This window comes from Polyodon spathula, chromosome 4 (assembly GCF_017654505.1).
Source record: "Polyodon spathula isolate WHYD16114869_AA chromosome 4, ASM1765450v1, whole genome shotgun sequence".
Taxonomy (NCBI): Eukaryota; Metazoa; Chordata; class Actinopteri; order Acipenseriformes; family Polyodontidae; genus Polyodon; species Polyodon spathula.
In genome coordinates this window covers 91626332-91650854 of record NC_054537.1, presented here as the reverse complement: position 1 = coordinate 91650854, position 24523 = coordinate 91626332, and the positions used below count along the sequence as shown (strand labels likewise).

At 36.9% G+C, this 24523-nt stretch overlaps 1 protein-coding gene across 1 annotated transcript in view; it reads left to right on the top strand.

Annotated features, from left to right (window-relative positions):
• jazf1b (JAZF zinc finger 1b) overlaps nucleotides 1-24523 on the top strand; it is a 66225-nt gene that overhangs the window by 36048 nt on the left and 5654 nt on the right. The window contains exons 3-4 of the mRNA XM_041249035.1: nucleotides 11963-12159; nucleotides 22197-22366. Of these exons, the coding sequence (XP_041104969.1) occupies nucleotides 11963-12159; nucleotides 22197-22366 (367 nt within the window). The remainder of the gene's footprint in view (nucleotides 1-11962; nucleotides 12160-22196; nucleotides 22367-24523) is intronic.

Genomic DNA, 24523 nt, shown 5'->3' with positions numbered 1-24523 from the left:
GGAGATAATTAGCAGGCAAGGTTGCAGTTTTTAATCGGACTGGAGTCAGATAATTTATCACAGCGGTAGCAGGCTGTCAGGGCCATGGAGTAGATGCTCATTAATGATGAATAGAGAGTAAGCACAGGGTTTAAATCGACAATCAGGCCAAGTGGTACTGATTTCAGTGTTTACGGTACTAATTTGATATCATTTTGGAATCTTGGTAAAAATGGCTTTGCTCTCATTGAGGAAACAGATTGTTTGATTTGATAGCGAAATTCAGAGTTTTATTACCTGGAATATTGTAAGAAGTACTGTTTTATTTTTTCGGGGGGGGGGGGGGGGGGGGGGGTGCTCTTCTTTTGAGAAGCTTAATTAGCATTCTGATGGAACTGAGCGCTTCAGACTAAATTAGAAAACAGTCGTATTATGGGTTTTAAATTTTTAACCTAGTTTACTGTAGCTTGTTTAGAAAATCTACCACTATTGTATTTACATTTTTCTTTCTTACCAGTGTGTCAGGGTTAAATACTAATCACATGGTCTTTGGTAGCTTGATTCCAAAATGCATTGTGTACACTAATTTAAATACCTTAAATTGTGGTGTTCCAATAAAATGTTTGGCTCTGCTGAAGAGAAGCATCCCCATAACATGACGCTGCCACCACCATGCTTGACAGTTGGGATAGTGTTAACTGGCTGATGTGCAGTGTTGGGCTTGCGCCAGACGTAAAGCTTGGAATTTAGATCAAAAATGTTTTGTCTTGTCTGACCACAAAACCTTTTTCCACATGTCTGCAGTATCATCTACATGCTTTATCACAAACTCCGTACGTGCTTTAAGATGAGGCTTTTTGAGTAATGATTTTTTTCTTGCCACCCTTACATATAGCTTTGTGTAGAGACTTATTGTTGATGTGTGAACACTGACTCCCATCTCAGACACTTAAGGTCATTGTTGTCTTTTGAGTGACATCCCGAACCAGTTTTCTGCTTGCTTGGCTGCTCAGTTTGGGAGGGTGACCTGATCTGGGTAGAGTCTGGGTGGTATCATGGACTCACTGTGCTGAGAGGGATAATTGGCACCTTTTGAAATTTTCTTGTACCCTTCTCCTGCTGTGTGCCTCTCTACCACTTTATCTCTGACTTGTTTCGAAAGCTCCTTAGTCTTTATGGTTGCTTTGTTGAATCACTATGTGAGTTGCAGCTTGAAAGTCTTTATATACCTGAGGGAAATTATCTACAAGTTAAACCACTTTGAGTACACACAGGCTGAAACCATTTCACTAATTTTGTGACCTTTCAAACAAATCATTTGCACCTGAGCTGATTCAGGGCTGCAGTAGCAAAGTGGTTGAATACTTCTGCAAATTAATCTGTAATCTTGCTTATTTATATTCTGTCTGCATTTTCAGGTATGTGGAGTAGTTTGTGTAGATTCTACATGTAAAGTCTAATTTGAAAGCGTCGTGGAGTACGCTCAGGTGCCAACAAAATGTGACAAATTTGCAGGGGTGAATACTTCTTCAAACCACTGGATGGATGGATGGATAGAAGGTTAACATATATTTGGTAGCATTTTGTTACCCAAAACTCTTAATTTGCTGCTATTTTTTTTTTAATACATGTTTAATCATCTTCGCTCCTGTTGGAACATATGGCCTTTACTACATTTCCCAATTTTTTCTCTGTCTTGAGCTGTGTGCTTTGACTCCCCCCAAGACATGCCGACTCTTTGTGTGTTTCCAGGTCTCTGCCCCATACAGTAACACTGACTTGATGTTGGAGTTGAACAGCCTGAGCTTTGTTAAGTGAATGTTCTTATCCTGACCTTAACATCCTTATCTGTTACTCCTGTCTTGTTCACAGTGCTGCCAAGATATGTGAACTTGTCAGTGTCCTCAATGGCTTGTCCCTTTAGGAGAACAGGTGCATCCTGGTTGGTGTTGATTCTTATGCTCATGATCTTATCTCTAGGCCAGTGGTCTGGGCTACAGTTTTAAGATTCACTATCTTTGCTTGCATTTGTTGAATCGTGTGTGAAAGCAGTACAATGTCGTCCGCAAAGTCCAAGTCTTCCAGCTTTTGTGTCAGGGTCCTCTGGATTCCTCGTGGCTGTTATAGAGAGTTCCCATGTCATTCCTTTCTGCAGCTTCTTGTGCTTCCGTAGCCATTCTATCAATGAGTTCCCGCTTGTCTTTCCTCGCACTCTTCTTGACTTCCGTGTTGTTTGAGGTGTATTCCTTCTGGAGACTCCGTTTCTGATTTCTCTTTGGTCTTCAGTCTTCCCAATTGTGTCTTTTGACAGCCAGCCCTTAACCTCACATCTTCTGAGTCCCAGCACCTCCTCACATTTTGATGTGAATGTATTTCTGGCTCGTTCCCATTTCTTCACTATGGAGCAGTCGTCTAGGTCATCAAGGGCTTGAAATCTATTTGAAAGGGAGATGGCAAATTCCTGTCATTTCTCAGCTTTTCCCAGTCTGGAGGTATTGCATCGTAGATGTCTCTGTAGACCAATCCTCTTTCTGCTTGTAGCTCTAACCTTAAGCTTTTCCACCACCAATGAGTGGCTCATTTCAGGTTCTGCTCCCCTATAGGCTCTCAAATCCATTAGAGTTCTTCTCTATCGGCAGGAAACTGCCAGGTGGTCAATCTGGTTTTCTATCACCATGTCTGGGATTTCCATGTTACCTTGTGAATCTTGCGATGTGGAAAAATGGTCCCACCAATCACCAGGTTGTTCAGCCCACAGAAGTCAGCAAAGAGCTCTCCATTTTCATTCATCTCTCCTATGCCCTCCTTGCCCATGATGAACTCCCTTCCTGTGTTGTTGTTTCCAAATTCGGCATTAATGTCGCCCATCACCAGGGTGATGTCCCTCTTTGGAACATTGTGTAGTACATTCTGTAGCTGATCATAATTATTCTCCTTGATTTCCTGTTTTGCAAGATTCGTCGGGCATACTGTAGCACTGGACGATGGTGACCTTCTGGAATTTTGACTGGAAACTGGCTGTCAAGAGCAGCTTCCTTTCGGGTTTGACTGGTCTGCTTCATACTCTCTCCTCTGGGCCGTTTCCGCTGATCCAATGGAGTTTTTTCTGTAGCATTGGTTTCTGTAGGTAGGTATTTTTTTATGGGATGTGCTTGTTGGCCCCATGCCCAACCTTTTCCCATATCTGGGTCCAGGGGGATGGAGGACCTGTTAGTCCTCTTCTCGGGCCTTCTGTCTTCCTGGCAATAGATCTGAACCTCACACCACGTGAGGCCAGGCAGGCACTGAGTTGTGTACAAGCTGTCTCGGCACGTCAAGCCCAGCCAGCTCCTGCTGCTGTGTAGTAAAAGCCCCTGTAGGCTATTCATACCAGCAACACAAGACAGAGGTTTTTTTTATGCAGTAGCATTTTTCTGATACTTTACGTTGCAGTTTATATGACCAACCCTGACTGAAGTCGTATATAAATACCGCCATTAATTTTTTTTTAAAGATGTATATTATTGGTGTCTCTGGACAGTGGAGTACAAATACTTACAGTACCAGAACAACGTGGATACAATTTCAAGGTATGAAGCTTGTTTTATAGACCAAAAGTAAAATTAAGTAACTGTTAAAAAAATTAGTATTTTATAAGATAATGCAAGGCAATGACCTAACAGGATATTCAGTGTCTATAAAGTGCAAATTGAATCTGTCACAGAGAATGGCAACTCTGTTATAATGTTAACCCTGGTGTCACCTATACTAAAAATGACCACATAATAGGTAGATAATTATTACTTTATTAAAATTGTGACTATAGCTAGCTATAATGTTACCATGATCCAAGTAGCGGCTTCCTTGTTTTATCAGTACGAATAATAGGTTAAATACAGCCTTGAGGTGCATTAATTTATCTAACTTATCTGTTTTCTTTTTATAATAGAGTCTCACTACCTTGTGTACTTCTTCTGTATCTTATATATGGCACTGTCAAACTATAACTTACACACATAGATAACTAATGTCACTGTTTAATAAAACAAACCAAGCGTGGTTTTTTTTTGGTTTTTTTTTAATTATTATTGTATATATATATTTTTTAAAATCTTGGTTGATATCTCTTATTCTATTATTACTTATGAGTTAATTTCTTCAAAATTGTACAGCATGATAAAGGCAGGGTGCAAGCATACATATTTATTAGCAAACCAGTTAGCATAACACGTTGCATGAATCTTTTAAATGTAGCGGTACCGTGCTGGATGTAGCTTTCATTTTCAAAACAGCTCAATTGTGGTTGTAACCTTAGAATTTGTAAGGTCATACAATGTAGGATTCAATGACAATGTGGCACACATTCCTTTTTTTTTTTTTTTTTTTAATTGCTGTTTTTATAGATTTGTTAGTTGTGAAATCTCAGTCAACAACTGAAGACAGATAAGAGGATCATTTCGTACCACTTAATTTGCACCAATGAAACATAACCTGGTTAACTGTACTGATGGCATATCAAATGCAGATTGAATTTAAGGATTAAACAAAGTACATTTTGACAAGGAATTGCATTCGTTCCATTACTTAGTTGAGCACAAGGTGGTTTCAATAAATACTTTCTGATTTAAATATAGGCCAACTATCTGATAGTTTGGGATAGTTCGTCTATTTAAAACAGTTGGTAGGTGATTTTTTTTTTTTAATTATTTGTATATATAATTATTAGTAGTGGTGTAATCGGCATCCTAACTTTGTATAGATATTTATCAAAGATAATCCATGCATCGACGTTTTATTTTTCTAAATAAAGAACAAACAGTTTTTTTTTTTTTTTTTTTTTCAGAAGAGCCAATAACTAAAAATACAGTTGTGCTTAATAGTTCAAAAATGCATGACTTGTATTCAAATTAGATCACTTATAATTTGGGGAAAAAAAAAAAAAAAGACATACAAAGGCCTTAATAACTGAAATCCATTCTGCTACCTACTTTCCAGGCAAGTAGCAAATCTTCACTGGCAAAAAGTAATATATATATATATATATATATATATATAATATATATATATATATATATATATATATATATATATATATATATATATATATATATATGTATGTGTGTGTGTGTGTGTGTGTGTGTGTGTGTGTGTGAGTGCAAACAGATAGACATTATCTGCTATAAGATATATATATTATATATATATATATATATATATAATATATCTAATATATATATACACACACACACACACACACACACACACACACACACACACAAGTGTGTATCACAGTGAAAGTAGAGAACATCTAAATTCAGTGCTGGGTGTTTCTAATAAGTGAAAGAGAATGATCTACCGTACTCCTTGTGATAATTACATATTTCAATGGGCTGTTCTTAAATACAGTATCCTGTTTCCGCGCAATGAAAAAAATGGCCAGAGAGACCGAGGAGAAAGCCAAATTAGCCTCCACATGTGGAATTAATGGCAATGTTAGCACACCATGCTTTAAACTGCCATATGGCTAATTAAATAGGATAAAACTTTTAAAGTGGAGAAATGGAGAAAAAAAAAAATACATATGTCATATTGGTAGCTTGGAGAATTGCCTCCCCAGTTATAGGACCCACAGCTCTTGCATCCAATTTCCTGCCTTATCTTCCAAGTGCCAGCTCCATGTGGGGGATTTAGGAATGGTTTACATTTTCATTCTGTTGTCGAAAAAAATAAAATAAATAAATGACCCCAAGAATTATTGCACAGACCCTACCCATTATGCACTACAGTCTGACATCCTTGCCAAAACACAGCCGGTAACCTGAAACAGTGCATATATCTCTCCTAAAAAAGCTTCCCTGATGTGGACGATGCCGGCTGTAAACTGATCTACTGTAAAAGTATGTGTCTGGAGTCCACAGTGAAGGAAGGCAGTTGTTCGAATCCAGTGCCTGTTCAGAGTAGCACATTGTCAGACTGTTTAGAATAGTTGGAGACCACCTGTGTTAAGAAGTGGTCAACTTGCTGCTAATGAGAAACACAAGGAAGTCATGCTTATCAAAGCTGGAAATAAAGGTAAGATTCCTCTGTGTGTGTTGTTGTTGTTGTCCCAGCTGCTTTTTTTTTGTGAACAGTACTATAACAAGTGCACCTAAAATAAATAAATAAAAATAAACTAAGTAAACAGTAAACAAACACACACACAGAGAAAAAATGATAATACAGGTATTGATGTTTGTTTATTTATCAATTTTTGTTTTATACATTGCATTAGAAGTTAATTAGAATGGAGGCACTCAGTGTGTTAAAGTAAAGGGCTGTACATGTTTTCATGGAAAGGATTGCGTGTCTAATATGTTTATTTAGTCTTGCACCTTAGATGTCTCACAAAAAAAATATGTTGATGCTCAGCCTTTGCACTGGATTCAGTAGCTTTTTGCAGTAGTGTTTTCAGGCTCCAGAGCAAATTCTCAGCTTCATAAAAAGTTTCTGTAAAAACATTCGTTTAAACTACTGATGCGGGATAATTATGTTGTGCATATGGGCCTGCAAGTCAGCTATTGGTACATGCATCTTTATAGCTAGCAGCAGTGGGGAAAAACTGTAAAGAAGGGAGTAATTAAAAATACATGCTTGTTGCTACTAGCATAAAAAAGCCTTTGGTGAGCCACTGCACAATCTTGGGAAAGATGTGTGCATGCATTAGGTACCTGCTATACAGTAAGCCCACATCAAGTTATTGCAGGGCACCAAAAAACTCAAGACGATCTAACTGCTTGGGTTGAATGTTAAATTCTGCATGTTTCTCTTCAGTGACAGGTTGACAGCTTTCATTATGGTTTTGGTTCCACGTTCACTAACAATCCATTTCTAGTGCTTCAGTGCCTGAAACAAAATGTCACCCAAGAGGTAGTTTCTCAGCCTTGGGAATGTCTGTCTCCTGTTACGAGGTCAACAATCGTTCCAGCAGACAGAGGGAAACACTGCAGACGGCTGAGTTTGCATCAGTGCGGTGAGTGTTTCCTGCTGACACAGAACTGAGCAGAGTCAGGCACTGACTGTGAGCCTGCTGACAGATACGGTACCTCACAGCCAGCCACTCCCAGCAGGGGTCACTAGAGAGGGAGCCATAATGAACCCCAGCTAGGAGCACGGTTAATGAGCTTGAAGGAAAGTAGGAATGGGAATGCACTCACACATGTGCATTAGTTTCAGATAAAACAGTACATGAGGCTTGTTTTTAAGACCTATGGAAGGCAATTCATTTGTATACTTTAATATAATGGCAACAAACCCTGTGCATTAGCTGCTAATCATGTGGTGGGCCACTTGAAGTCACTATTAATTTGTGGTATTTTTTTTTTTCCAATAATCTTTAGGACTGCAAAGATTGTTCTGGAACATCAACAAAAAAATGTGTTATTCAGATGTACAACCATGCAATCCTTTGAAACACTATTGAAATTCATAAGCATTATATAATAATGGCTTATTGATTGTGGTACATTTTTTCCATCTGTCAGGAAGGACATGCACCAGATGTTAGCCAATACTATACCAGTCAAATCGAACAGTGCAAAGCAATGTTTCCTTTTGTTTTTGTAAAGATAACATGCAATAGTCTGAATTGGCCTGAAGAGGGCACTGTAATACCATGTTTTTAGAGCTTTAGTTTGAGTCTGAGTGGGGGGAAGGGAAGTAAGCATGTTAATGTTTCCATTAATGCTGTCCAGCTTAAACCAAGGCATTTCACCACACATGAGGCTGTAAGACTTAATGTACATTTAATAGGCAGACCCAGGATTTGTTAATAAAGAGAAAAGGAAAAGCACAAGATAAAATAAATGCTGCATTTGTCCTTTTCTTATTATTTAAAATAGAGAGACCAAGTATTTTTTTTTTTGTGGACAAAAAATCTGCATTTAGTGCTTTGAGTACAGGACTTTTCCAAATGGATCCTGCAGGCATTTACCCCCAGGAAAATGGTAAGAATTAAATACATAACATCAATTCAGTGATCATGTCTTCTAATTGGGTTGTAACCTTTGCTTTAGTGCGTTTTTATTTTGTATTCACTTATGCTCCCACTTAGCAGCACACGTGTTGTATGCTTCTGCTGCTTAATGAAAAGCATTCTTGAGTGCTGTTACAGCCCTAAAACAGATCAAACACAAAGGAAGGAGCTTCCTGCTGTACTCTGCCTTCCAGGCAACATGTTGTGCTTCATGCGGATGGCAGTCTGTTTTCTTCATAGCAGGGTTTCACTTTATGTTCAACTGTATGGTTCCGTTACTGTACACAGATTCATTGGAGGACCTCCCCTCCCTTAAGGTTTTGTTTGAATAGCTGGCAAATCAGATTTTTTTCTTTTTTTATTTGGTAACACATTGTTGGAATCGCCTTTATTTATTTTTTAACCCTGACATCATTAGCTCCCAATAAGCCAGACGGTTTACAGAGTACCGCGTGCACCAAAGACTTTACCAATTTAGACGAGTAGGTTCAGAAACAAAAATACAGACATAATAATAATAAGGTAATATGTTAATCTGTTATTAGTCTGCTTGTAATTTAGAAGATATAGTCACACAGTGGGGTAGATGAACTAAGATGGGCCAGTCGCAGTACAAACATACCACAATTTGCAAAGTATACATTTTGTCTAATGTACTAAGAGAAAATATGTTAATGAAGAGAGCCACAGTATGCTAATTAAAATATTTGTTGAATCCTCTTGACGAGAACTCTAGAATTGCGAGAGTCACACACAATTTTTTTGAATAAATAATGAAAAGCAGTTTAATCCCATCAGATTCTATGATGGGACCCCAACCTTCACTCCCAAATAAAAAAAAAAAAGAATTTCATAAGCATACAGTAGCCCCTCGCTAAACTGGACAAGTTTGTCCGACATATGGAGGTGTTGAGCTTAAAAAAAAATAAAAATCTCTCACACGTACATTTATAGTGCTAAGTGTATTTTAAATTTATAAAACATTGCGCTGAAATAACAGATGTTTTGGGTAGGCTACACATTACATTATGTAAAAATATAAATCTGTTCAGGAGGCCTATACAGTATACAGTACAGTAGTAAAATCAAATGAATACCTAGTGCTCTTTCTTTTTACTTTAGCGTACTGGTAACATGCTGCTGCACTGTACACATTGGTGTACAATGCAAATAAAAAATTATTTTAAATTGAAACAATGATTGTAGCGATATTATTATTATTATTATTATTATTATTATTATTATTATTATTATTATTATTATTATTATTATTGTTAACTTGGCCTACTTAATAGCTAGACAATTAACATAAAATAGTTCATGGTGTCCCATTGACAAGTTCTGCTACTTACAGGAACACAGTCAAATTCCCGTAAGTACGAATTTCAAGGTACCACAACACATTTTGCATTATAGGCTACCACTAATTATCTTGAGTAGCCTATAAGCAAATGTATACTGTCCGTTTTTATTTAAGTTAGTCAGGGGTGCAGTGCTAAATTGTGCACAATTATAACTCCCCTGCACATTAATAGAATAGGTGTGTTTCCTATTCCTAAACAGATGTTCAGAATAGCTGGAGGGGTTAGCGGCACATGTGTGCAGTCTATTGCTCCTAACACATTGAGGAAACCAGAAATGTCAGAGAAATTAATTTAAGGTTTGTAAGTACATCCTGCTTTTAGGAAAAAATTGTTATTTGGGTGTTTGTCTCAAAAATGCATTGAGCACAACTGGCAACGCACGAGAAAAAGCGGACTGGGAAGTGCCCTGGAATGACCCAGAGGCAAGATAATGCAGGGTGCTTAATTTGGTCTTCATTAAAATCGAAGAGGGTAGTGTGGGTATGAAGTACCCGCTCTCTTCTCTTTCCTTAAATCACTCATTCTTGCTGAAGACAATGTCTTTGCCTTTTTTGAAGGTTTGCTAATTGCGACCGTTTAAAAAATGTTCTTAACAAAGTGATGCAATTGCCTGCAGCTTTAGTTAATCTCATTATAATATTTCAGAACCCTCATTTGCACTATTTCCGCCCTCTTTTTTGCAAATTAATTTATGCCCAGAACTACACACTCATTTAAGGTTGAACCGCAAAGAAGGACTGCGGCTGCAAAGCATTCTCTAAAAAAGTCACAAACAAACATGCTCTTGTTTAGTACATTTCACCCAAGACCTCCGACTCGTTTGCGACTATTGTGATAGCTTAACCCTTTAGTACATCTACCCCATAGTGTCTCTTATAAAAGTGTAATGTGATGCACCATACTAATGGCAAGTGCTGTGAAACACATGGTAAAATGTAAACAAATGTGGCAAAAGCCTGACAAAACATCTTGGCAAACTTGTCTAAGGCATTCAGAATTACACTACAGCAAAGCTTGTGATGTTTCATAGAGGAAGATGGTTTCAGTGAATGATGTAGTATGGTGCATAAAACAAAAAAAAATGTCACACATGTTACAAAAATATACAATATATATACTCAATGTATGTCTCGTTTTAATATCAAAAGGCACATTTATTGGATTCACCGGATAGCACATAGTCAGGACACATTTAGATTCTTTACTTTTGATTTTGGATACATCTGAAGAGGTAGGGTTGGTAAATGGGTTTCATATTTAGAGAAACACAACTGAATTGAGACTATTTCAAGGTTTCATAGTTAAACATATTAAAATGCCAGAGGATGAAGTAGCCAGTTTATTTATTTTAGCCCCAAAATCATTTAAACAAGATCCACAGTTCACCACAGTTACCACCAAAAGGAAACTACAGCTTTGTATTCTTATTGAAATGTGTTTTCCAAGGAAAGCTATTAATTATGTCATGTCTTGTCTAATGGATTATTCAAACATCTGTCTCTTTTCATTTCTGTGTGGTTAGCCAGATTTTAAATATCCCAGATGAGTGTAGGCAGTGCTTTCCATTATCATTCCTAAATACTTCCACATTCTTGACGAGCTAACCTTAGCATTGCAGCACACAGCTGTTTTTGCTTCATGGATGATATACTACTGTCGGGACTGTAGTTTGTACATTACACATTTGAAATCATCTGGCTGAGTTGGTAACTCTGGAGTGTTTATTAAAAAGTGAAAGAGTTTAGAAATGCGTCTTTCAGTGTTAACTACTTTATACATTGTGCCACTGACAGAAGATCAGCATCTCAAAAGCTCATCAAACTTTCCTGAACAGCAGTTTAGAACAGTTTAAGGAATATAGAACATAATTTTATTGATAATAACAATGGGACCTGCTTTCTGTTTATCAGAAAACATAAGATTAATCTCAGATTTATAAAATGCACTTTACAACAAATTGGACTGACATCACGGTTCAGTGCATTTTAGTGGTTTGATGTGCTATACATTGTAAGGTCAATTCACTTGATCAGATCATAAAAAAGGATTTTGGTATTCTGGTATTTTACATACAGAAATACACCTGAGAGACATGGAAGTGATTCTTACAGCAAAGCTAGTGCATAGTGTAGGGAACAGGATTCTCAAGGAGATGTAATGGTAAGAATTTGGATAGAATTTTTCTTTTACAGCGCATTATTTTTGTAAACGGCAAGGATGGACAGGAGGTATTGCAGCGTGTGTGTTAACACAGGATGCACACATTTATTATTCAGATGCTTGTGAAAGCAATAAACAGAAATACTGTAACAAAGAAAAGGTTGCCTTTTATTAAATACACAGCTTGTAGTACTTACAGTAGCAAAATAACTTAAGTCTGCTCTGGTTCAGTTAAAGCTTGCTTATGGTCACAAAGCATATGCTGACACCATACAGACTGTTATCAATATCGCTTGTGTCAGGCCTGCAAAACAGAACCAGGAATTTCAGATGATTCCAAACTCAACCATCATGTACAACAGTAGTTTATATCAGTAGAACTATTGTCTAATCATCATGAACACACCTTTCAGGTGGTTAGTTTACTGAGAGTCGTCGTAGATATTGAGTTTTTTTTTTTTCCTAACAGATTTATGACTGATGCGGCACGTCGGGAACAAGAATCCCTGAAGAAGAAGATGCAGCCAAAGCTGTCACTAACCCTGTCAAGCAGCGTGTCGCGTGGAAGTGTCTCCACACCTCCTCGCCATAGCAACGGCAGCCTTACCCCACCCGTCACACCCCCCATCACCCCGTCCTCGTCCTTCCGAAGCAGCACTCCTACAGGTAAGCAAGTGCACAGGTAGTCACAGGGCAGAGCTAAAATACCATCAAGCCATCAACTTATTCTAGGGTATGGAAAAAAAGGTGCCTTGGTGTTTTCCTTTAAGGACCGTACTTCAATTACACTATGTTATATTCAAAAGTCCCATTTTAAAAATAAATAAATAAAAATCTGCAATGACAACATTTGGCTTTTACGTATAATTATGTTTGTAAATTATTCCACCTGTGATAGATATGTACCAATAATGTCACATTTTGATGAATTACAAATAATGTCTGCACAGTTTCTCAAACTAACTTTTTTTACAAAATGAAATTTACTGGTTGCATAAGTATTCAGCCCCTTAAGTCAGTACTTGATAAAAGCACCTTTTGCAGCAATTACTGCTATGAGTCTTTTTGGATAGGTCTCTACTAATTTTGCACAGCAGGATGGTGAATTTTTTGCCCATCCTTTACGGGAAAATTGCTCCAGTTCTGATAAGTTTGTTGGGGATCGTTGATGGACTGCAATCTTCAAGTTTTACCATAAATTTGATTGGATTCAAGTCAGGACTTTGACTGGGTCACTAAAGAACATTAATTCTCTTCTTGTTCAACCACTATGGTGTGGCTTTGGCTTTGTGCTTCAGGGTCATTGTCCTGCTTTCATGTTACTTTCTTCCCCAGTTTCAGAGTCTTGGCTGGCTCAAACAGGTTTTCCTCAAGGATTCACCTGTACTTTGCACCATCCATTCTCCCCTCTATCGTGACAAGCTTTCCAGTCCCTGCTGAATTGATGCATACCCATAACATGATGCTGCCACCACCATGCTTGACAGTTGGGATGGTGTTGACTGGGTGATGTGCAGTGTTGGGCTTGCGCCAGACATAGTGCTTGGAATTTAGAACGAAAAGTTCGATTTTTGTCTCATCTGATCACAAAACCTTTTTCCACATGTCTGCAGTATCATCTACATGCTTTAAGATGAGGTTTTTTGAGTAATGGTTTCTTTTTTGCCACCCGTCCATACAGGGAAGCTTTGTGTAGGGACCGACTTATTGTTGATGTGTGAACACTGACTCCCATCTCAGACACAGAACTTTGCAGATCTCTCAAGGTAATTGTTGGCTTCAGAGTGACATCTCAAACGAGTTTCCTGCTTGCCCAGTTGCTCAGTTTGGGAGGGTGACCTGATCTGGGTAGTGTCTGGGTGGTGTCTGGGTGGTATGATGCATCTTCCACTTCTTAATGATGGACTTCAATGGGCTTAGAGGGATAATCAGTGTCTTTTGAAATTTTCTTGTACCCTTCTCCTGCTGTGTGCCTCTCTACCGCTTTATCCCTGACTTGTTTCGAAAGCTCGTTGGTCTTCATGGTTGCTTTGTTGGATCACTATGTGAGTTGTAGCTTGAAAGTCTTTATATACCTGAGGGAAGTTATCTACTAGTTAAACCACTTTGAGTACACACATTTAATTTCTTTCAAACAAATCATTTGCACCTGAGCTGATTTAGGGATGCCGTAGCAAAGGGGTTGAATACTTATGCAACTGAGATTAATCTGTTTTCTCTGTAAATCTTACTTATTTATATTCTATATGCATTTTTTAACTTTATCAATGTGGAGTAGTTTATGTAGATTCTACATGTAAAGTCTAATTGGAAAGCGTCGTGAAGTACGCCCAGTTACCAACAAAATGTGAATACTTTTCAGTGGAATGAATACTTCTGCAAACCACTGTGTGTGTGTGTGTGTGTACGTACGTATGTATGTATGTATGTATGTATGTGTGTGTATATATATATATATATATATATATATATATATATATATATATATATATATATATATATATATATATATATATATATATTCATACACCACCATTCATTAATTAGAAATAAAAAAATGAATGAACCAATAGTACAGCACTTCACCAGTCAAGGACATGACATAAATGATGTAAAGTTTGTAGTATTAGAACAGCTAAAATTAGATAATGCGACATATAGAAGAATAAAAGAAAGTAAATGGATAAATAGACTGAACACAATTATGCCAGCGGGACTCAACAGAAAAGAATGAACTAATTAATTCCAATAAATATATAAAAGTTAAAAATAATTAAATAAACAAAATTAATTCAAAAGTTGTGCATGCTGATGCGCTGGGGAGACCATATCAAGGCTGATCCTCAGAGCCAGCATTGCATGATAATATAAATATAAGTTTATATAAAATAATGTTAATTAGAATTAATATAGATTTAAAGATATAAGTAAAAGTGATGTCACATATAGAACACCATTACATCATGTAAGAATAAATCATGGATTTGAATATAAACAATAACAAGTAGTTGTCATGCCGTCAAACACCTATAAATACCTCCAATGTTTTGATTCAAACACAGGCTCCCTTGAGAAAGATATGTACAACATATCGAAACGTTGGGCAGCTGGCTCTTTGAGCTAATATATATATATATATATATATGTATATGTGTATATATATATATATATATATATATATATATATATATATATATATATATATATATATATATATATATATATATATATATATATATATATATATATATATATACACATACATACTACATGTATAGTCAAAGTATCGGTGCTGGAGAAGATTTTGCAGTTAAAAGATTTTCCTAAAGAGTTTGACACTGACTTATCTGCACCCCCCAGAGGCAAGCTGCTTGCCTCCTTTGACCCAATTTCCACTCAGTGCTGTTGCATTGCAGCAGGACCTTGCTATAAATGATTTGGGGGATGAGAAGTGATTTCCTCCTTGACGCAGGTTCAGGGTTGCTGGCGGTTCATGGTTCAGTTGTCCCCTTGAGGTACAGTGGAATGAAGTAATTTATAAACCACACTTTTCAGATAAATTGCCAATTCTGCAGCCTATGATAAAATTGCCTTTTTTTAAGGATTTCGTGAAAGGAAACCTCTATTTTGCTCAGAAGTGCAGCTGCTAAGTAGCTGGCAGGCTAACATGTAATAGGCATTCATTGCTGTGGGCTAGGGATTGCTTAATTTATATAATTATGAAACAAAGCTGGATCACTTGTAGCGTAAAGATATTTGGAACATTTCGATATAAACAAAGCTTTGATAACTGAACATGGATGGAATAACTGTATGGCAAAAAAAAAATAAAAAAATAAGTTGTTGTGTTTTTAATGTGGTTTATCACTGCCACACCCATGAACATCAGAATGGCAGCCAATGACGTGAAACCACAATATATTCACATGGTTGGCAGCAGTGCCTTTCGTTGTGTGCTTTTAGAACTCTTAAATAAGGCAAGTGTCTCACGTCACTAATATCGCAGGTTTGTAGTTTGATGGGGATTTTTCTAATGTATTTATTGTTTAATTTACAATTGTGTGTTCCATATTAGTTCCTAATGTGATATCTGCTTAGATCATTTTCTGTCTGCTCCACAAAAAAAAAAAAAAAAAAGTTATTGAGAAGATTCCTGGGGATATATATAATGTTGTATAAATGTCAATGCACATGCCTTCACTGGGCTATAGTGCAAAGCAAATCACTACTACACTTTCCCACCTCCCTTCCTCACAGTCAGCCTTTTCAGAGGAAGCTTTTGGAGGAATCGTTAGTAATCATTGTGAGTAACAAAGCTGAAACAGAGCTTCCTATTGCACAAACATAATAGGTTGTTAAACAGATGGGAAATGTAGATGATGTCAGTATCCCATTTGGTGCAATTAATTTAATTGTTGCATTTTTCAGCAATAAATATTTTGAATTAATTTGCAATACATCCCCTCTTGGGATCAGATAACACCCAGCAGAAGATCGGTGATAGCTAAAATCAGAGCCAAAATGTTGCTTGAGGTTTTCCTATATTTTGTACAGATTGAGGAATAATTGCAAACATTAGAAAACAAGATGTTTTGATTTTGGTCTTTAGCGTGTAGATTCTTAAAAACAGTTAAGGCACGGATTTAAAATGTGGGTTTCTTGACAGCCATCCTACTGCAGTATATGTGCTCCTTTCTAGAAGCGCTGATCTGAGCTGATAACCTCAATGACATGAATGACTCATTTACATGAGCACAGTTTAATAAACATACTGGCTTAGTATGCAGAGAATCACAAATAACACATTGATAAAACTGTGTGATAACTATGACTATAACTCTGGAGTATCGGTTTGTTTAATCTTTTTCCCGTCTTGGGCTAAATCAATGTCCCTAATCAATATTTGAAAATAATAAACTTCCTTTGCACACTTCACATGTTTTGCCACTTGCCCGCGACGCCATGTAATATTCAAAGCCATGCAACTATTGACATGGTGCAGTGCAACATTCAGAAACGTGCCCAGTGAAACACAGCCCAAGTGTGCTGAGCCTCCATAACCAGGGGACTCAATCATAATGAGAATGCAACTCCATTCCCAATCTCATTTGTGTTCATGTGAGTTTTGCCTGCTTTGAAGATGGTCTTTTGGGGGGAGGAGCAGAAATGTAGAGTTCTTGACTATATATATATATATATATATATATATATATATATATATATATATATATATATATATATATATATATATATATATATAATATATATATGCCAGATCCGTTTAATCCACAGCTGAACTATGAGGAGGAATTGACAGCTAATTTATTTGGATGAATTGACAGCTGATCCTGTCCCCTACCTGGCAATAGTGTCACTGCTAGACAACTGCATGTTTTGAGGAATCTGAGAAACATGAAATTCACTGGGAAAAGTATGCATCTGTATTTCTCATGGTGTTTTTGTTCCTACTTGTTATTATTTTGAGTATTTCTTTTTTATTGTGCACGTGTTTGGGGGGGTGGATAGAGTGGTACAGTAGATTTCTCAGCATTGCTTCTGTAATTGTGTAGTCTAGTGCAAATTGCCTGTTTTGTTCTTGAAGACCTATTGACACAATTCTGAAAGAGTAAGAAAGGCGAAAACACCAAACACTGCCACATCTCCTTAAAAAAAAACTATACATATAAATAAATTGCCAACTATTACTGCTGTTTTGGGGAATTCTGATTTTTCTTGATGTTCTTTCAGTTTTGTAACTGCTGAACCCCTGATTTTTAAAGGACTGTTGCTGGCTGGGCGAATTGCACACCCCTGGGGATAACATGTTAGTGTGACATATCTTTGATGAAACAAGTCTACTATTCTAAAGCTATTTCTCTGGTGGAGCTGGAGCATGCCTCTCTAGTTCAGGAACAGATATAATTTCCTTATACGTGGTTGTGAAAGGGAATTCACACAGATACAAATAGTGATGTCTGTGCTCACTTAGTCACTCACATCATTTAGTTTTTTTTTTTTTTTTTTTTTTCATCATCATAGTCATGGTTTTAGATTCTAGCCTGGCTTGTCATGAAAGATAAATAGCCAAATGAGTACACACTGTAGTTCTGTAACTGAAGAGAATAGCTTAATACGAGTGGAAATATGGCTAAACCACAGGTGTAAACACTCTAATTAGACCTGTTTTGAACAGGCCATTCTTTTCTAAGGTGACACTGGCATTATGTGCGAGACTCAAAGCAGTATGCTACATAGGGTGCTGCTGAGTAGGGTCTCTGCTGTCTGACTCTGATGGAGAATCCTGGACCCTTCCTGGAGCCTCGAGTGGTTCATTCAGGGTGGCCTCTGCACTCCTGACTCTTGAGGTTACCTCTGACTGTCTGTATGAGACAGGCCTGTGAAATGAATAGAGTAACATGTACTGTGCTGCCGTCTCCATGTGGAGTGAGATATACTGCACGTTAAACTAGAAGGGACTGGTTTTCTACGTTAATTAAAAGTCTCTTGCCTGTCAAATGATTCTTCTAATTACTGCAAGAACACTGTAAAAAGAGCATGGTTCACATCATTTTTTTTTTTTTTTTAATATTTTTAACAATGGACTTGAAAGTGTTTTTTTTTTATTAGAAGTAAAATGGAGTTTAATGGCTATAAAGTGTAAAAAAGAGTATATATAAAGTAAGTAGTTTGCTCCAATTTATTTTACTCATCAGAATAGTTTGAACAGTCAAATAATCGTACGTAATAATTCATTTTCTGCTAGGAAGGAATAGAAGAGTAAAATGCTGTTAACTATTGTGTTTGATAGTTGTATGTCCTTTTTAGTTGCAAATGCTTCAGTAAACACGGTGCACTTATTTTTTTAATCAAACTGTCATAGTTTATTGTTAGGAATCAAACACAGCATGTAGCTTTTAAAACAGAATAAAAGATTGTTTAGAAGTCTCAAAAGCTGTGTTTAATTAAAAGCCTTTGAGACACAGGTAATTTTTTGTTCCATGCTTTTGTTCTTACAGAACGTCCTGTTCATCCAAACTCAGTCTTATTGTGTAATTCATTTTCAAACTTTCAGTTCACTTTAAATAAACAAGCTGCAGGTTGGTGGTGGTCAGGTGTGGCTCATAAGTAACGTTTCTCATAGTCTGCCCTTGATGTCTTTTAAGGGATCAGTCAGTGGGAGGTGGGATCCAATTAGCATTAAAAAAAGCTGCCAATTTTATGTCAAACGCTTTAAATAAAGACATGAATGGGATCTAGTCAGACTTCATTCATGCTGCCTAATCCCATTTATGATAGTTTGTAATTGTGTGTGCCATAAATATTTCACCAAAGAACCCTGTAAAAGTATCCCACATGAAGAAACATTCTGATTTTCAGGTTATTAAAAAAATTATAATATATAGCTGTCTGCCACTGAACCCCCAAGTTTAACAGTAAATAATACAAATCTTCTATGTACAGTATTTATCTTGATTCTTGGTGCTTAAAAATAATGACCTCCAGACCTTGAAACTTATTAGTCTGTATAAAATGTTGTTAATACATACCAAGGTACTTTTTTTTAGCATCGCTGGTATGAGACACTTACTTTAGCCTAAAGGCTTTATTGTGAAACAAATTATTTCCCACAGATTGATTCCTTAATTTCCAGATCATAAGGCTTCTACTAGAAGTTCAGTTTAGAACACAGTGATTGCATATAAGAACTTGTATATAAGATGTCCACATTAACAAGTTAGATTTTTTTTTTTTTTTTTTTTTGAGAAACATGGTTTGGGTGATCCTATTAGTGTTCTACAGGGTTTGTGGTACAGCACTTTCAATATATGCCTTCAAAAAGAGTGCTGTTTACTAGGAACTACTAGCTACAGTATGTAATGCTAATTATGCTACTTGGTTATATATTCAGGAGTTTTAAGAACGTAGCAGATGTTCATTTTTGTTGTACAAATGTTTTTAATTCAAATGTAAACTTTGTTAAAATAGCCTTTAAACGTGTGCCAGAGTTCAATTAGTATCCTGTGACTAAAGGTGGAACATTTCCTGCTTTGCAGGGGAGTGCAAATTGCAAACCCTTACCTTTTTATCCAGTACACACACCCAAAATCAAGTTTGCTTGTTCTTTTAAGTGGTTGAGTACTGATTTTGCACCGCGAGAACCGGAGACATTGTCAGTCCGGCTGCTTTAGCCCCTAGTATTCTAAACGTATTTAGTAAATCATGAGGGCTTAAACCTATTGTAACAGGGCTGTGACCCTAGGAGGTACATCCAATGCATGTCACATGGGCCCCAATCCCACAGCAGGGGAGCTGAAGGTTGCATACCTGTGCAATGCTAATGGGGACTGCTAAATCCAATCTTGCTACTCTGTTGTCCTTCCTCATTTGCTACTGGTGAATTGAAGGACATTATTTAACATACATGGGCTTTACTGTAGTTTTTTCCTTGTCAGCACAACACACTAGTTATGGTTAGATTAAGTCTACTGATTGAGATTCAAGATGTGATTTGTAATTTAAATGGACAGAACTCATAATTTTAAAATAACTGTTTCACCCATCAATTGGACAACAGTTATATATATATATATATATATATATATATATATATATATATATATATATATATATATATATATATATATATATATATATATATATAATATTATCGACCCTGGGACAAATATCTGAAATTCAAACAAATTTTTTTATTTTTTTTTAATACCCATTTGGGTATGTTTACTTATTGACAAAATAAACTTGAGTTTATTTAACGCTCTCTGTCAGAATTTTTTTACCGTTTAAAAAATGGGCTCGAAAAAGAGTTCAAAAAAACAAAACAAAAAAAAAAAACACTGAATCAACACAGCAGCTCTTGAGCCTCTATTTAAAATTTTTAGACAGCAAAAAGTAAACAACCAGATTGTGCGTGTGCATGCATAGGGATCTCTATGGAAGGCCATCTGGGTCAAAAATATGTTGTGCTGCTTTAGGGCAAGTCAGAATCTCATGGGACAGAAAAAAGGCAAGCACGTCGTTGTGAAATGCCTCGCTTAAACAGGGCCCAACTTGCTGAAAATCTTGTGTAGGGATTTTTATGTAGACTGGATATATTTTAGATATTTTTTGCGACTTTCTGTTATGTGGAATGTAATAAACGAGAACCAAAAGGGTGAGATTTTTCACCTTCACTTTACAACACCATTTCCACATTTGTTTTATTTGCAGTGTTTAAAGTTAAATGTCAGTTTGTTTGCTTGTTCAGCTACAAAAAGGTACAAGTAAACCTTGTGTTATTACTTTATGAAAACGTGTCTATGGTCACTGTTTACTGCGAAGAATCAGAAATGGCAAGGAATGAAAAATGTAAAAATTAATAAAATGTGTTGTCAACTTTAGGTACTCTTTATTTCTGGAATAAACAAACAACGTTTAACTTGAACTGCTATTTGGCATATTTTGTTTTTTAGTTAGTTCAGTGGGGTAAAGTAAGTCCAAGACAACACATTCTTTACTCATGGGATATTTTTCTGTTTTAACGTGTTATATATTGTGAGGTCTTGCTGTGAAATAAAGGCACACACACAGGGGCCACGGCTACGCCCCATGCTGCTATGCTGTCTCTGCCTGTATTCAGAGCAATAGAATGGCTTTTATTACTTTTTGAAAAACAAACGAATATCCGGACGAATATTTAAATTATGAGCGAATATCCAAATGTGAAAATCCTATATATATATATATATATATATATATATATATATATATATATATATATATATATATATATATATATCAAAATTAGCAGAAATTAGGAAACACCCTGGAGAAACATGGATGAGAGACGCAGCAGACAAGCTTTTGTGGAAGAATCTTGGGCGGAGGCCTTATATATATAGTTTTTTTTTTTTTTTTTTCATTTGTCCATTTATATGTATTGTATATTTATAGTATAAAGGTTTTATATTTCTTCAGGACAGCATTTTGGATGTCCAGTAAATGTGCAGCTACTCACAAAAACATTGCATGTATGTATGTATGTTTGTATGTATGTACGAAATGTTCATCGCTACAAGTCACTTTGCATAAAGGAGTCTGCTAAATAAACAAATCATTTGGCAATACATTGCTGTTATGGCCCCCGGCTTGGAGATCTACAGTGTCCCGGGTTTGTAACACCGCATTGTAAAGCACATTACAGTATTATTATGAGCTGTCTTATTAGAGTCTAGCTAGTACTACTACAGGCAACGGAAAAAGGTGGTAGGCCAAGAATGCCTTAATTAACATTTACCAGCCTTTTATTTTTATTTTTTTCAGGCTAAACATTAGGTTGTTTTGTCTTCCTGGGGGAAAAAAAGTCCCTCTGTGAAAATGACTGTTTGTAGCTGGATTTATGAGCTGCATAGCGGGATCTGGCTTGTAACACCAGCAGATGTAATTACCAATAGCACTGTGGTTGAAGTTATTACAAATTGAAAATGGTCATTGGTGTTGGAAGAGATGTGATGCAGCAGTACCTACCACAATTACATATGACTCCAACAGGCACCTTTTTTTTCTTTCTCTCTTCATGTGATTAAACTTGTTTTTCTTCAGCAATTTAAACTCTCCCTTAGTGGTTTGTTGGTTGTGAGGGTTGTTGAATGAATCATGTCAGCTCCCATTGCTTCTGTTGTAATGTGGGTGTTCTGGTTTCCTAGGTAGCGAGTATGATGAAGAAGAAGTGGACTATGAAGAATCGGATAGCGATGAGTCCTGGACCACAGAAAGTGCCATTAGCTCGGAGTCTATCCTGAGCTCTATGTGTATGAATGGAGGAGATGAAAAGCCTTTTGCCTGCCCTGTCCCTGGGTGTAAAAAGAGATACAAGGTAAGCTGAGTCAGTCTTAATGTGATCACCCCCACATTGTCATCTGAAAAGAAAACACAAGGTCACTGGGTTAACGTTTCCCAGGTTGTAATAATAATAATAATAATTGAAAAATGACAACACATGTTATGGCAACGCATGGATGTGTGTTTTATTTTGTTAATGTGTTTACTTGTTTGTTCATTTATTTTATCAAGTATGAAAGTGCGATATTACACCATAGTGTCCTCTATATGTCCTTGAAGGTCTGCAAAAAATACAAAACAATACAAAAAATCCAGGACATCCAGGTATTACTGCTTTGCTTTATGACGTGGAGCTGTATCAGTGTTTGTTTTTGTACTCTGTTTTACTAAAGAAAATGAAATGAAGAGAATGAACAAGCAGCAGTTTTTTTGAACAAGTACTGTTTTACTTCTAAAGCCCTGAATTTTATTTATGTATTTATTTATTTATATTACATTTTTTGTAGTCAGTAAGTAGCAATTCACCCTAAATGGTAATTGTATTTATTTGTTATAAATTAGACACAGTAGTATGTAGGTATCGGTGTGAGTATTTTCTACAGTGAAAATGTTTGGATATGATATGTTATACGCGTGTTATTGAAGGACACATTTCAAATAAATATTGAGGGTAATACAATATGAAACTTGCTGAGCACAGCATATATGAACTACGCAGTGTTATTTTCTTGGTTCTCCATTTTCTTCAAGTGTTCGTCTCCTTCCTCTAATGAAGTAAATGTCCACGATCATGTGCATGAGTGAAACTGCCCAGAACAGGTTATTTAAAAAATGTAAAAAATAATAATTAGCGGCAAGCACCAGCTCTGATCACTCCGGTGGTATTTTGTTCCCATGAAGACAGCTGAGTGACAGTCACACTGGGTCCTCTGTTCACAACATGCCTGTGTGAGCCAGCTCAGGGACTGATGTGTTCACAGTAGAGCAAAAATCAAATCAAAGCCTCGCAGAGCCCTCCTCTGGAGCAGGCCACTTCTTGGACGGCAGTGTGTACACTGCAAACAAACAAAAAAAAAAATAAAGCTGTCCAAAGAACTAAGCATCTTATTGTTGTAGAAAATCTGCAGCATTTTGTATTTGCAAAACTACAAGCTACTATTATGTACCTCACTGCAGAAGCTTTTATTCACAGTGGGTTTGCAGACTGTGCTGCGGCTGCTTCTGCTGAGGTATGCCATTTCTAGACGTAACCTGTGGAAACTGTCTCCAGTCATGGTCTGCTTACTTCTTCTGGGCACCATTAGTCCTCCTTGCTGTGGTTTGTTTACCCAGTGTTTTTTTTTTTCTGTCATGAACATCATTCTGACAGTTTCTGCTATCAATGTACCTGCTAGTTCAGCTTCCACTGTCTTCTCATGTTCACACTCAATGAGGTCCTTCACCTTTCTCATCTTAGACATCCTTGAATGGAGTTTGGCTCTCTAAAAGTCACAGGTTATCCGAGTTGTATCAGTCTGCACAACCGTATCATTTCAAGCCTCGGTCTAAGTTATTCTTCTCTCTATAACATGCTGTACAGTAAATGTACTACATACATATTTGCAGCATAACCAGAGAGGAGGGATGGAGACTGTATAACATTGCATATTGTTTTTTGCAATGTTCTGCCCCTGCAGCCATTCTGCTTCCCAGGGGTTAACACATTGACAGGATCCAAGTCTTCAAATGTTTAGAAGTTCTTTGGTCCTTTCTCACAAGCTTATTAACTGTGCTGGAGGCTTTTATTGCTGAAACAGTATAAGGGGGGTGGGAACATGATAAAACTGAATGTGTGGCTCAGGAAGGAAACAAGCCATGGTGATAGTAGGAACTGATTTCCCCAGAGGGAACACAAGCACTGCAATGAGGATCTCTTTAGGGGAGAAGAGATGGAAGAATCACCCTGTAATTTGCTACATCCTGCCTGTGCTCTGTTTGACTGCCAGTGCATCTCCTTTATTGCCCATATAACTAAGGCGTTCCTGCCTGCTGCTCCTGCTATCTCGTTGCCTTCATCTCAAATGCATGAGGCCTGTCTTGCATGTCTCAAGTGCTTGAGCAACAAGACAGGAGAAGAATTAATGATCCATCCTGGGCCTGAAACATAGAGAAGCAGCAAATAAAGGGTAATGTCAGGGACGAGTGAGAGTGT